We start from the raw sequence: 15,728 nt of genomic DNA, 5'->3' as shown, positions 1-15,728 counted from the left end.
ATTAACCAAAAAATAAAATAAAAATTAACTACATTAATTTACCTAATATAAATACATATTTAAAAGATACGAAAAAAAAAAAATAAATAAAAAAATAAATAAATTATTGCGTACATAATACAAATATTCAATATTAAAAAAAAAAAATCTTAAGCAACTGCTTTTTTATTTTTTTTTTTTTTGTTGCCGGTAGTTTATTATAAGAAAACAATTTAATAAGAAAAGAAAACCTAAAAAAAAATTAAAACAATTATTATAATAAATTTTAATAGAAGTAAATTATATACAAATAAAATAATTTTATTTATTAATTCTTATTTTTCAATTCATTATAAGTTTAATTGTTAAAACAATACAAAAAAAAAAAAAAAAAAGGAACAGTTTATAAAAGTATGCAGAATTTATCTCAAGATAAAAATGAAAAAAAAAAAAAAAAGTTAAAAATGTTGATAAAGAAAAGGATTAAAAACAATGATATACAGTAAAAGCAAAATGAAAATATAAATGTTTATGTAGATACTGAGAAATATGTAAGAAATATATTATATATAAAAGGATCATATATATTCTATAATATAGTAAAATAATAGAAAATAATTAAAATATAAAAAGTTTTATAATATTATAAATGCAAGTAATTATGTATTTAAGAAAAGCAAGAAATTAATATAAAATGAATAAAATTATTATTAATTTTTTTTATTTAAATATGACTATGGAACACTCAAACCAAATTTTCTATAAAAAGTATCATATCTAGATTTTTTAAATATAAATTTATGAAAACAAAAATGAAGAATAATCAATATATATATCAAAGAAAATTTGAAAATGTTACTAATTGAAAATATTAAAAAAAAATTTAAGATATATTTAAGATAATAACTCATATTTATAAAAAAAAAATGTAAAAAAAAAAAAATAATAAAGCATATATATATGCATCTTTTTCATTATATCATGTCTTTTTCTTTTTATTTGTTTTACTTTATACTATAAAAAATAAGATGTGAATAATGAAGTATTAAATTAATGAATAATTATTTTAACTAAAAACTTATTAAATATTTTTATATATGAATGAAAATTATTTAAGAAATTAACAAGAATACGCAAAATGAATGATGAAATTCCTAGTAACATAATCAAATTTATTTCATATGATTTAATATACTGGAAAAACTTTTTTTTAAAAAAAGAAGAAAATGAAATTAATGCAGTTGAAATAAATTCAACTGATAGTTTACAATTAAAAAATGTAAAAATAAATAATAAGATATATGATGGTATAATAAAGTTAGATTCATATAAATGCCCCTATTTTTCTAATAATTTTTCCATATATAAAGAAGGAAAAAAATATATGGGAGATTTTAAAAAAAGAAAATTAACAGGTTATGGAGAAATTTTATCAAAAAGTTCTCATTATAAAGGCTATATAAATAATGGGAAAAAATATAAAAAAGGAAAATACATTTTTAATAATAAATTAATGTACAATGGATACTGGAAAAATAATAAGAGAAATGGATATGGAGTTTTAAAGTTTCTTAATGAAGAAAAAAAATTAATATATAAAGGTTACTGGAAGAATAACAAAAGAAATTTTTATGGAATTCAATATTACAACAATAATTCTATATATATTGGGTTCTGGGAAGAAAATAATAAATGTGGATTTGGAAAAATGATTTGGTTTGTTAATTTGAAAAAGGATAAAAATAAATATGTAAGCATATATGAAAATATAAAAAAAAATGAAATACTAAAGGAGAAAAAAGATGTAAATTTTAATATAAAATACAAAAAGGCAAATATTGTTGAAAATATATATGTTGGTGAATGGATGAATGATAAGCAACATGGTTTGGGTACCTATATTTGGTTTAGAAAAAAAAGAAGTAAAAACAAAGTAGTTTTTCAAAATGAAAATTATGATAAATATTCAGGTTACTGGAAAGAAGGGAAAAAAAATGGATATGGGATTTTTTACTATAATAATGGAAATAAATATATAGGAATGTGGGAAAATAATAAAAAAAATGGTTATGGATATTTATTAAAAGAAAATGGTATATTATATAAGTGCTTATATAGGAATAATGAATTGATATCAGAGAAAGAACTAAATCCAACATATAAAATAAATTATATATATACCAATTCATTATGTAATGTCATTGACTTATTTTTTTTTAAAAGAATATATAATATAACAAATAAAAATATTGAATTTTTTTATAAAATAATATATAAAAATTTTCAATTTTTAGTAGAAATTTATAGTTCTTATAAAAAGGGAAAAGAGAAAAAACAAAAAAAAGGTATATTCCATAGTTTCAAATTACGTGATTTGAGGAAAATGCTCTACATATCAAAAATAATTAATACTGATTTTACTTTGAATTCTTTAAATAATTTAATAATTGATTATTCATTTCTCATTGAAGAAAATGAATTGGTTAATTTATTAGATATTAATAGAAATTTCGAATTTTCTTTTAATGAAAAAGATATAATAGAATTTTTTTTTGAATTAAATGATTGTTTAAATGTATTTTCTCAAGAAAATATATTAAATAAAAAAAATTCTTTTACTTATAAAACTAATGAAAAAAAAGAAAATCAAGAAAATGTAAATTTATTTACTTACAATAGTGATAATCATAATAAAAATTTTAATTCTATTAATACTAATAATGATGAAAATACTAATAATAGCAATATTCATAATATTTTAGCTGATGAAAAATTAGTTATTCATGATGAAAATAATTTAAATAAAAATTCTAATTATTTAGAACAAGAAAACTGGAATAATTTAAAATATATTTTTAATCATATTAAAAATATTATTTTCAATAGTGATTTATTACTTCTAAAAGATTGTACTAATTTTTATAAGTATCACTACAGGCATTGTTGTCATCAAAACGAAAATAATTTTATTTTAAAAAAAACATTTTTTTTTCTGTTAAAAAATAAAAGAAAAAATAATAAACATTACTTATATTATGTTTTAGTAAGCGTATTTCAATGTGTTCCTTTATTGCATCAGTTATTTAATATAGCTAAGAGGTATAACTATTCTCATTCAACTGATATTAATAATTTAAATTTTTTTTTTAACAATCAATTTAGTAATAAAGAGAAAATTGGATTAAAAAAAAATTATATTCACAGTAAAAGAAATAATTTAAAAAAAAATATTCATCTTTCAAACTTTTTTGAAATATTAAAAAATAGAAGTTGTGTTACATATTTGAAAAAATTAATTATATTTATTATTTTAAATAGATGTTATATACATAATGAAAACAGAAAAATAAATTTTAATTGTTTTATATTAACATTAGTTCATATATCTATACGTTTTAATACTTTAAATAATGTAAATAAAACCTTGTCTAACTTGATAAACTCATTAAAAAGTTCACAAAAAGGTGAGTTATATAATAATAATTATCCTTTAAGAAAAAAAAAGAAAAAAATTAAGAGAAATAAAAACTATTTTAATAACATATCAAATAAATATAAGAAAATATTTGACTCAAATATTAATGCTGAAGAATATGTAGGAGATTTAAAAAATAATAAAAATAAGATTTATGAAAAAAAAACAAGTAAAATAAAATATGATAAACATAATTTTAAAGGAAAAAGTAAAAAAAGTCAAGAAACTTGTAGAGTTTGTTCTATATGCCATGATATATTAAATAAAAATTGCAAAAAAAAAAATTGTAAGTTTTGTTTAAAAAGCAAATTTAATTTTTTATATGATAAAAAATGTGATAAAGAATTAATAAACATATTGAAAAATTTTATTTATTATTTTATGTTTTACTTTTTAATATTTGAATCAAAAGAAAAGAAGATTTCTATTTTTAGTATGAAGTTAAATATATCAATGAGATTAGGAGATATATTATCGTTTTTGATTAAATTGAAGCTATTAAAAAGAAATAGACATAAAAATAATGTAGAATGTATTAATTTAACTCATTTTTTATCTAATAAAAAAAAAAAAAAAAAATTTATTATGTTAAATGAGATAGATCATAAAGAATTTTTATCAGAATGCAAAATGGAGAATAGTAATAGCAAAACATACAGTCAAAAAATTTATTCAAATAAAGACAATATAAAAAATATCAAAGAAAAAAACAATTCCAAGTATAAAAGTATAAAAAAGGATAATAACAAATTAATAAATGATAGAAATACAAAAATGCTTTTCCATGATAATATTATTAAGAATAAAAATAATGAATATGAAAAATGGAAAAGTAAAAATAAAAAACCAAAAAATGATAATAGTAAAATTAATAAAAGTAAAGTTAATAAAAATAACTTTAACAAAAATGAAAATAATAAAAATGAATATAATGAAAGTGAAACTAATAATATAAACCAAAATGAAAAAAACAAAAAAATAATTTATAAAAAGAATTCAGTAAAAAATCAAAGTTTTAACAAATTTTCAAAGATATTCTACTTGTCTTTTTTTGAGATATTGTCAATTTTTTCAAACATACTGAATTCAAGGAATTTACATTTAGTAAATGAGTCATGTGTTGATTTGTATTTATATAGGCTAAAAAAAAAAATAATAAAACATAAAATAAATAAATATCGTTTAAAAAATAATATAATACATTATTTTATGATATTAAAAATAAACAGGGAGAAAAATTTATTAAAATATTCCAATAAGACAAAATATAAAGTATGTAATATGGCATCAAATAATAAAAGAATTAATAAAAAGCATATATATATAAATCATAAAAGAAAAAATGAAATAAATATAAATACAACGGATAAAAAAGGGAACTCATTAGGACAATTAAATTGGGAACCTGTTTCTAAAAATAAAAATATATTGAATATTTTAGATTTCTCTAATTCTGAAAATATAAAAGGTAGAAATGATACTGAAAAAAATCTAAAATATATAGAAAAAAAAACTTCTCTAATGAAAAATGAACAAACTCCTAAAAATGCATATATTAAAAGAAAGAATGAAATTAAAAAAAAGTTGTATTATTTCAGAAAAAATATATTTTCTCATAAAAATTATATCAGCATATTATATTACTTTAATATTTATATCACACCCTATGAACTTTTCTTATTTTTTTTAAAATTTGTTAAAATTATAAAAAAAAAAAATAAAATTAAAATTTCTTTCAATGATATGCTTTATTTTTTTATATTCTACAATTTATTGTATAAATCATCTATCTTAGCAAACAAAAATGTAAAATATTAAAAAAAAAAAAAATACAAAGTATTAAGAAAAAAAAAAAAAGATAAAATCAGAAAAGAATTAACTTATAATAAAAATTTAAGCATTTAAAAACCTTTAAGTATTATAAAAATTCTATAAATAATCTTTAAATTAAAAAAAAGTATTATTCAAACATACTAATAAAAATTTTTAAAAACAAATAAAATAAAATAGAATAAACTGAGTAATAAAAGAAAAAAAAAAGTAATTACTTAAAAAATTTTAAGATTATGTAAATAACAAAAAATATATATATTTTTATAAAAAGTAAAAGAAATTATTAAACCAATTTTAATTAAAATAATATAAATGTATATATATTTTTAAAGTATAAATTCGTTATCTATTTATACAAAAAAAAGAAAAAAAAAAAAAAACATAAATATAATTTAATAAGTTAATTTAAGCATAATATATAAAATAATTAAATATTATATTCTTGTTTATTTTCCTGATTTGTAAAATAAGAGATAGATGGTGGTAGATTATTATTAAAAAATATAGTTTTACATAACTTAATTAAATTATTAAGTCCAAATAGAATATCTAAATTAATTCTTTCTTTTTTTCTTTTTTTTAAATAATTTAAATTTTCAAAAGAATAAGTAAAATCAATCCATTTAATATCACAAGAAAAGGGTTTTTTTTTATCATATATTATTAATAAGGATGTTGAACAAAAATAATATAAAGATTGTTCTTCTAACCATAACTTTAAATTTAATAATTTCGGTAAAATAATGTAAACAACATTTTTTAAAAAAATTGTTAAGAAGTATAAAACTTGTTCTTCACTTAATTTCAAACCAAGTTTTCTATTTATTTTCAATCTTTTGTTGATATCTTCATAACACTCTTTTATTTCTAATTTTTTTTTTTCTGCATATGTTTTCAATTTTTCAGTTTCACATCGTTCATTTCTCTCTATTATATTTTTTTTTAATATAAAATCAGAATAAAACCTCTTCACATTTTCATCTTCTAATATGTTTTCATAATTCATATAATAAATTAACGAGCATATGCGAAAACCTAAAGTTTTCTGAGTAGTTTTTAATGAAGTAACATTTTGTTTCCAAGACTTTAATATGCAATATATTTCATTACTATCATATTTATCAAAATAACTTGGTAAATCCAAATCCTTTGATGAAATGTGAATAATATGTTGATCACTTGTATTAGTATAAAAATTTCTTATTTTTTTCTTCATTTTTGACCATTTTTTTACGTATTTTTCTTTTTCATTCCAATCTAATAATTCACTAGCTTTCAATAATTCTTCATTAAATGATAGATCGTTATCTTTTAATGTATTATAGCCTAATTTTAAATCTAGTATATGCTGATCAAAATACCTTACTTTATTACAAACCTTCTTTAATTTTAACGCTAAGTGAACATTATCAATATTTTCATTTACTAAATTACTATAATTTCCTACTTTCCATTGTTCCTCTCCTTTATTTTTTGATTCCTTTTCTGATTTACATTTATTTTTATGATTTTCATTCAATTTTGTTTCATTACCAAAAAATTTGCTGTCTTGTTTTTCATTTATATTATTTTCATTATTTAAATCTTGATTTAAACTTTCCTTATTTAATATATTCTTGTTTTCACTTTTTATTCCTTCACTTAAATTTTTCTCATCATTTATCTTGTTTTTTTTATTATCTAGATTAGTATCATAAAATTTTTCATAATGATTTAGCTCTTTATTATTTTCATTATTACCTAATATTCTTTTTATATTTTCCTTGAAAGTACTTTTTGAAATTTCTACTTTCTTTTTTTCTTCTTTCTCACTTTTTGTGCATTTATAAACAGGTACAATATCATAACATTTCGGAATTAACTTATGCTTAACTAGAAAGGATAAAATATATTTTTCATTTAATATATTATCATTTTCAATTATCTTTGATAATTTGTTATCCACATGTAAATATTCCTTATATTCGCAAAAGTTTTCTCTATATGAATTATGCTGATTATTTTTTTTTTTTTCTAAATTTATATCTTTTTGATATAAATTATCTATTTTTTTATTTGATTCTTTAAATAGATTTACATCGAATATTTTATCATTTTCATTTGCAATATTTTTTACAAAATTTTTATAATTAATTTCATTATAAACGAAATTAGAATTTATACTTTCACAAGAATTTTCCTTTGAATTTACATTTATGTTCTCATTTATTTCATCATTTAAATTTTTATTACAATTTAATTTTACTATCTCTTGTTCTTTATTATTTAATTCACTATTTTGTTTTTTCATTATTTTATGATCATTAATTTCTATATGTTCACTATATAGAGAGTTTTTTTTATTTACTAATTTTGATTTTATGCTTGTTTTTGCGTATTCAAAAGTATTATAAAAATTAGAACCTTTTTTAAGAATATTTTCTAATCTAAAGAAATCACTCGTTAATTTTTTGGAAAAATATGAATTGAGAGAATCTTTTTCTTTATAATTTGAATTATGATCACTTAAATTATCTAATGAATGACTTTTTATATTATAATTATTTTCTTCTACCATATTTTCTGCAGTATCATCACTAGTTATAATTCCGTCATAACTTACTAAATCTGAACTGCTTAAAGCTGAATTGTTCAAATGTTTAACTCCTTTATAATAATCTAATATATTCGAATTTTTTTTTATTATATTTTGACTTATCTTTTGGAAATTATCACATACTTCATGTATTTTATTGTAAAAACTCAAATTATTCTTTTGTTTTCCTTTTTCAGAGTTCATATATGCATTATCATTGTCTTTTATCTTTTTATGATTTTTGTATATATAATTAAATGAAGTAAAAGCATTAATATAAAAATTTGCTTCTCCGTTTTTAAAAAACGGAATTACTTTATAAATAAATTTTGAATTTTCATTTGTTAATATTATTGAAGTACCCGTTAATTTTAAGTTAGACATACTATATAGTATCTCATCATGATTTGTATATATATTTCTATTTTTTTTTTTTTTTCCTTTTCTATTTTTATCAATACATGGTAAATACATGTTTATAATTTCATATGCTTTATCTATATTTACTTTAGATATATTTAAGAAATTAAAATTTTCTATAAAGTTGTTTTCATTATCGAAACGTTCATAATTAGAGTCATCACTACTACTGTCTTCATTCATTAGCTTAAAACTGTTATAATTAAAGTTATAAGAATCATATATATTTGTTCTATTTTTAATTATATCATTTTCTATTAAATAGTTCTGAAGCATTTTCATCTTCATATCTTTTATATTATTTATCATCATATTATTTCTACTCACATAATTTTCAGTCTTATTAATATCATTATTAATACTGTTATATAAAATACTATCATTTAAAACATTAATATTATCATTATTGTTATTACCATTTAATATATTATTATTTTTAATAGAATTATGATCAGATTCATTAGCTACAATATAATCATCTTCACTACTTTTATTCTTTTCATATGTTTTATCATTATCAGTAGTAAACACATCTTTTTCTCTATTACTATTCATTTCTTCTATATTAACATTCTCTCTTTTTTTCTTATTCATAAATCTATTTGCATATGTATCCATATCTATATCTATATCTATATCTATATCAATTTTTAGTTTATTGTTAACGGCATTCTTTCTTTTGTTAATTAATTCGCATTCATTTTTATCAATTGATTCAGTATTGTTTAAATTAAATGATACTTTTTCTTTCTTTTGATTAGATATATTTATATTTTTCATATTATAACTTTTAGAATTCTTATTTACATTATTATTATTTATATAAGTATAATTGTCACTGATACATGTTTTATATATTTCCCCTTCTCTTGATATACAAACTTTTTCATCCATTTTCTTTTTTTTTTTTTATTTTTTCTTGTTTTTTATTATAAATAAAACGACTCATAAAATATGAACACTCCTTTTCGAACCAATTAAATAAAATAATTTTAATCTAAAAAAAAAAAAAAAAAAGGAAAAAAAAAAGAAAAAGAAAAAAAAATATACATACAATTAAAAGTTTATTAATATAAGAATTTTTTTTTTTTAGATATGAACTTTAATAGCATTTATATAGTTTATAAAAAATTTATTAATTATATATTTATGTACTATTATTTTTACTAATTTCTATAAATAATATAATTAAAATATTATAGTAGATTTATAAAAATAAAATACATTTTAATTATCAAATATTCATAAAACTTTTTAATTAATAGTAAAAAATTAAAATAATAGAATAAAAGAATATAACTGTAATTCTAATACAAATTTTATTTAATTTTTCAGTTTTTATTTTTTTCTAACTTTTGTCTAATTAAAAAAGAAAAAATAAATGATATATTTTATCTAAAACAATATGCTGAATATATATATTATTAAATTAATTCTTTATATACATTTTCTTTTTATTTATTATAGCAAAATATGTCTGTGATATAAATTGTTACAAAAATAAATCAATTCATTATACATTTTTTAGGGTTATAAAAAAAATTACTATAAAAAAAAAAAAAATTATTTTTATTATTCTGAATATTATATTTTCGTGTTTAACAAATATGATACTTCATAATATACTAAAAAATAATACAGATTTCAACTGTTCTCATATTTATTTTATTCATTTGTTTCTATATGCTTTAATATTATATTTACTTTTTACATTTCCTTTTAAGTTTTTTATATTAAAATTTTTTTTCTTTAATTTTAACAATGTATCTTTAATATATCTTGTTTTTATTCCATTTTAACATTATATAGTTTAAATTATTTCCTGTAAGTTTTAATTTATTTTTTTTATTTTGTTTCGGTCTATTGTTTTAAACAATAATTATATGAGTTGATTTTTTTTTTTTTAACTTTTTATAATAATATTTTTATTATGTGTGCATAATATTTAAACATAAAAATTTAATTTCTGTATATCTTTATATATAAACAAATAAACGTATATCTTTTCAATTAACAAAATTCTTGATAAAAATAGAGAATTTTAATTTAATTTGAAAAAAATATTGGTTAATAAAAGAGTAAATAAAACAAAATAATAATTTCACTAAAATCCAATTTATTAAAAAAACAAAAAAAAAAATAAAATATTTAATTTCATTCTAAATGAAATCTATATTGTTAACATTTTAATAATTCATATAAAAATAATTAAACTATAATTTTTATTATTATGAATAAAAATGAAAAAAATATATAGAATAATATATATATATATATATTTTATAAATAAATAAGAAATAAAAATTTCATAGAAATTTTCGAAAAATTAAAGAAATCATTTAAAAAAAAAAAAAAAATGAGATAAAATATTAATGAAGTAATACATACATTAAAAAAAAAAAATAAAATAAAAATTAATATATATACATATAAATTTAAATGTTCTCTTACATTAAATTATAGAAAAAGGTATATGATTTTACTCGTAAAATTAAAAAAAAAAAAAAAAAAAAAAAAAGATTCAAGTTATTTTTTTTATTTTTAATTTTACCTTATTTTTAAGATTATTTTTTCAATTTTTGTCATTTTTTTTATTTTTTTCTTTTCAATTTTTTTTTTCTTTTTTTTGTGTATTTAAGAAAATAGTTTTTAAATAAAAAACTATATATAACTATAAAATTGAATAAAAACTACAGTCATTAAATGAATAATACTATTAATAAAAGTTTTAATAATGTTTAATATATAGAGTTTTATACAAGGAAATAATAAGTAAAAAAATTTAATTTTCTTAACCTTTTACAATTAAAAATGAATATAGATAAGTGCAAAGATTCAAAAAAAATTGAAAAATATTATAGTAATCCATTTACTAATACAAAAGAAGATTATTATAATGAAATAGTTCAGAAAATAATTTGTTCTATATTAGTCAGTAAAAATATCAAAAAGATAAATTATTTGATTTTTGATATATTATTTGATTTTTTTATAAAAATAATTAAAACTATAGGAATAAATTGCAGAAAATTTTCTTCTTTAAGAGGAAGTATAGTAGTTAATTATATTGATATAAAATGCTGTTTAAAATTAGCTTTTAATAATATATATAATGAAATATATACTTTAAAGAAGTATAATATATTTAACAACTTTATATTCGATATAGTAGATAATGTAAAAAAAGATAATTATATTAATGTTATTCAAAATTCTTATTTATATTATAAACATTTATGTATGAAAAAAAGTGAAAAATCTGATTTTTTAAATGAATTCAATAATATGAATTATTTAAATACTAAAAATTATCTAACTTTGGATTGTTCATCACCAAATGAAAATGTTAATGTTTTGTTTTTAAATGAAAATGTTAATATTGAAAAATATAAGGAAATTATGAAATTAAAAAAAAAATATATGCATGATCATATGCCCATTATACCTCTATCTATAAATACAAAAGAAAAAAAAATTGGATATATTGAAAAAATAGAATCATGTGATGAATTATCTTCATCGAATTTATCATCTAAGTCATCTTCTTCCTCTTCCTCTTCTTCATCATATCAATCCTGTGATGATTCAAGAAATTCAGATTACTTTAATCAAGAAGAAGAATATACAAACGAAGATATATCAAAAGAAAAAATTGAAATATTGAATTTATTACCAAAATTAAAGGAAATATATATACAAAATAAGAAAAAAAAAAAAGACCTTAAAAACTCAGAATCATTTTTATTTAACTCTCTAAATAATTTTGAAACATTTGAATAGATACAAAAAAAAAAAAAAAAAAAAAAAAAATGAAATTTATAAATAAGGTCAATTCTGATATAAATTTGTATAGTCGTTTAAATTGTAATATTATAAATTAAGAAAACTTCTAGTGATATATTAGGACACATGCAGTATAAAATTATTTTTATTATAAAAAGGGTACTGCTATTTGTTAATTTTGAATTATTTTGAAATATTTTGCGAATACAATAAAAGGTGCTTGTATATATATATATTTTTTTTTTTTTCTTTTTTTTGTGTGTATATTAATTTAATAATATCATAACAGATAAAAATGATATTGTATTTTTCATTTATAATAACTGAAAAAGATGAAGTGGCAATATTTTAATGAAATAAACAAAAGAAAAAAAAAAAATTTTAAGATTGAGGATTAATAATAATTAAAGTTGCAAAATTTTATAAAATAATTATTTTTATCCACTACATTTTTTCTTTTTTAAAGTTTCAAAAATATTTATTGAAAAATAATAAACATATATATATATTATGTAAAACAATATTATCATTATATCATCCCTAAATATAAAAGAAAAAAAAATTATAATGTATAAATACATAAAAAGAAGGAAAAAAAACGAATATATATATATATATTATTATTATTATTATTATTTAAAATTAAAATAAGATTTCAGAAAGACATGAAATAAATACCTAAATTTCTTTCGTAAATTCATAAATATTAAGTACTTGTATTTTTTCATTTACTTTCACTAAATAACATTTGGAATTCTTTTATGGATTTTTGTTGATTCTTATAGTAAATTTGAATTATTTCTAATAAAAACTATAAATATAACAGCATAAAGAAAAAAAAAAAAAAAAAAAAGAAAAAAAAAGAAAAAAAAAGAAAAAAAAAGACGATATAATTTATGAAAAATTGTTTTCATAAAAATTGAAATAAATATATCATTTCTTTTATTTAAATTTATATATAAGTGATACAAAAATATGAATGTTTTTTTTCTTTTGCCTCTATTTTTTTTATTTTACAATTCTATTAATATCTTAATATTTTTATTATTTATATATATTTTCAATTTATATGTATATATATATATGTATATTTTTAATTGTTAATATAAAATAGTTCCCTTATTTTTTTAGATTCCTTTGTTTTTGCATTAAAAAAAATTGGACTTCATTTAATACTATTTATTCATCTTTCTTACCATATTTAACTTTATTTTTCTTTCTTTTTTATTTTTTTTTCACTCTAATTCATTAAATTGTATTTCCTTTTTTACTTCATTTTACATGTATACTGGAAATGAATCATCTTTGTTATCTTTATTTTGCATATCAAACATTTGATCTATTTTATTTAAACTATTACTTAAGTTATTACATCTGTCATTAATTTTTTTATAATGAGCTGTAAATGCAGCATTATTATTATTAATATTATTATAATCACTAAACATTACATTATTGTATTGTTGTTGCATAATATAGTTTTCCCAAGTAGAAGAAATAACTTGATTTTGATTATATATATATGGATTATTATAATACTGAATTAAATGATGTGGTTGATTTTTTAATTCATATGCCCATTTTATTGTTAATGCCGTTGAATGATTTTCTATAGGTTGGTCAGACATGGCTACTTTTGCAAATTCTGCATTAACTCTATTAGTAAATTGAATAAAAGCAATATTCTTATTAGGGATAAATCTAACATAATCAATATTCCCAAAATTAATAAATTCATCATATAAAATTTTTTCAATTACAGAAACTTCATTTAAATTATTTATATAAATACTTCCAATAAATAAAGTTCTACAATCATTATTAAAATTGCCTACACCTGTCATATCATCTTTAAAGGTATTAAATTTTTCCCTTCCGAATATATCAATAGATGCTTCAAATTCTATTTCATCATTTTCATTCGGAATCCGATGTTTATATAAGCAGTTATGACCATATGCACAACAACCTCTTGCGAAATAAATACAAAAATACTGTTTACTATTGTATACTTTATCTGCTTTAGTATAACCTGAATCTTTTAAGGGATTACATTTATATTTTGCAACAAATCGGGGAGTATTTTTTGAACTTTTATCAAATCTATCGGTTACATATTTGCCAAACCAAATATTATATTGTTCATTTCCTTCCGTGTATTCAATTTTATTTAATTCATCTTGTGTAATTTGTAATCTTGCTGGGTTTTTTAATATTTCTTTTACTTTATCACTTTTTTTCATTAATTCTATACTCTTATCAATAATAGAACAATAATCATAGTTTTTTATACTATTTTCTAAATTTTTAGTGTAATCATAACCTTTATCATACATATTATAATAATAATTGTAATTCAAATTATTCATATAATTATAATTATACATATTGTAATAGTTATTTGTGGAATAATCAATTTGATTATTCATAGAATTATTTATTGGATTATTCACATATACGTTAGAAATATTGTTCATCAAATTTGATGTGTTATTTTCATCCATTTTAAATTCATTTTCAAAATTACTTCTTTGAGTTAAATTTTCTTTTTTATTTCTTTGTAATTCGTTAATATTATAACAATTTTCTTTACTTACATCGTTATTAAAAGGATTAGACTGCATAACATTATAATATTGATTATAATAATATGGATAATTCATATAATTCTCTACATTCATATTATACATATTGTAATATGAATTTTGATAATTATGCTTATAATCCTCCCTATCCTTTCCGTAATCAGTAGCATTAGTTCTGTTACTAATTCTTTCTTTATCGTTCGAAGTGTTTTCATTTTTTATTTCTTCTTTATCATTCGAAGAATTTACATTTTCTTTTATTTCTTCTTTATCATTCGAAGAATTTACATTTTCTTTTATTTCTTCTTTATCATTCGAAGAATTTATATTTTCTTTTATTTCTTCTTTATCATTCGAAGAATTTACATTTTCTTTTATTTCTTCTTTATCATTCGAAGAATTTACATTTTCTTTTATTTCTTCTTTATCATTCGAAGAATTTACATTTTCTTTTATTTCTTCTTTGTCGTCCGAAGAAGTTTCATTTTTTTTTATTTCTTCTTCATTGTTAAAAGAATTTTCATTTTTTAAATTTTGTTCTTTTTTTACTACTTTTTCTTTTTCAACTATATTAGCATCTTCATTCATTTTATAGTCTGATTCAGTAAGTTTTTTATCTAATAATTCAACTTCCTTTATGCTATTATTTTTCATTTGTTTCTTTATTTCTCCTTCAGATTTTTCTTCTATATAGTCATTTATTTTATTGTTTTCATTCTTTTCATATGTAAAATTTGTATTGTCGTCACAAGAATTTTTCTCTTTATCATTTTGTAAATATTTCTTACAATCATCGTAGTTATCATTTGTTGTGTTTGAATTTAACTCTGCATTTAAATTATTAGAAATAATATAATCATTTGAACAAATGTTTGACATCTTTATGATACTGTTATATTTTAAGTAATTTAATTTATCATTTTCTTTTTCATTAAATGTTTCCACTTCACAATTTTTTTCTTCATTACCATTTTTTTCTGTATTAATTTTTTTTTTTTTTTTTTCATCATCTATTTCTGAATGATTTAATGATCTTTTCAAGCTCATTTTCGCTTAAGTGAAAAGAAAAATTTATATA

General features: G+C 17.3%; 4 protein-coding genes across 4 annotated transcripts; 2 read left to right on the top strand and 2 right to left on the bottom strand.

Annotated features, from left to right (window-relative positions):
- Positions 1 to 1,117: 1,117 nt before the first annotated feature.
- Positions 1,118 to 5,272, top strand: PRELSG_1017200 (conserved Plasmodium protein, unknown function; the record flags this gene model as incomplete). Its single annotated transcript, XM_028677097.1, has 1 exon — positions 1,118 to 5,272. The coding sequence occupies one exon, from the start codon at positions 1,118 to 1,120 to the stop codon at positions 5,270 to 5,272; it is 4,155 nt and encodes a 1,384-aa protein (XP_028533521.1).
- Positions 5,273 to 5,714: 442 nt separating this feature from the next.
- On the bottom strand, positions 5,715 to 9,176 carry PRELSG_1017100 (kinase, putative; the record flags this gene model as incomplete). Its single annotated transcript, XM_028677096.1, has 1 exon — positions 5,715 to 9,176. One exon carries the CDS (start codon positions 9,174 to 9,176, stop codon positions 5,715 to 5,717), a length of 3,462 nt encoding a protein of 1,153 aa, XP_028533520.1.
- Positions 9,177 to 11,093: 1,917 nt separating this feature from the next.
- On the top strand, positions 11,094 to 12,062 carry PRELSG_1017000 (conserved Plasmodium protein, unknown function; the record flags this gene model as incomplete). The annotated part of the gene is made up of 1 exon (XM_028677095.1): positions 11,094 to 12,062. One exon carries the CDS (start codon positions 11,094 to 11,096, stop codon positions 12,060 to 12,062), a length of 969 nt encoding a protein of 322 aa, XP_028533519.1.
- Positions 12,063 to 13,342: 1,280 nt separating this feature from the next.
- PRELSG_1016900 (RNA-binding protein, putative) lies at positions 13,343 to 15,697 on the bottom strand (the record flags this gene model as incomplete). The annotated part of the gene is made up of 1 exon (XM_028677094.1): positions 13,343 to 15,697. The coding sequence occupies one exon, from the start codon at positions 15,695 to 15,697 to the stop codon at positions 13,343 to 13,345; it is 2,355 nt and encodes a 784-aa protein (XP_028533518.1).
- Positions 15,698 to 15,728: the final 31 nt, after the last annotated feature.

The sequence above is a fragment of the Plasmodium relictum genome (assembly GCF_900005765.1).
Source record: "Plasmodium relictum strain SGS1 genome assembly, chromosome: 10".
Classification (NCBI taxonomy): Eukaryota; Apicomplexa; class Aconoidasida; order Haemosporida; family Plasmodiidae; genus Plasmodium; species Plasmodium relictum.
This window is presented reverse-complemented; position numbering and strand designations above follow the sequence as displayed.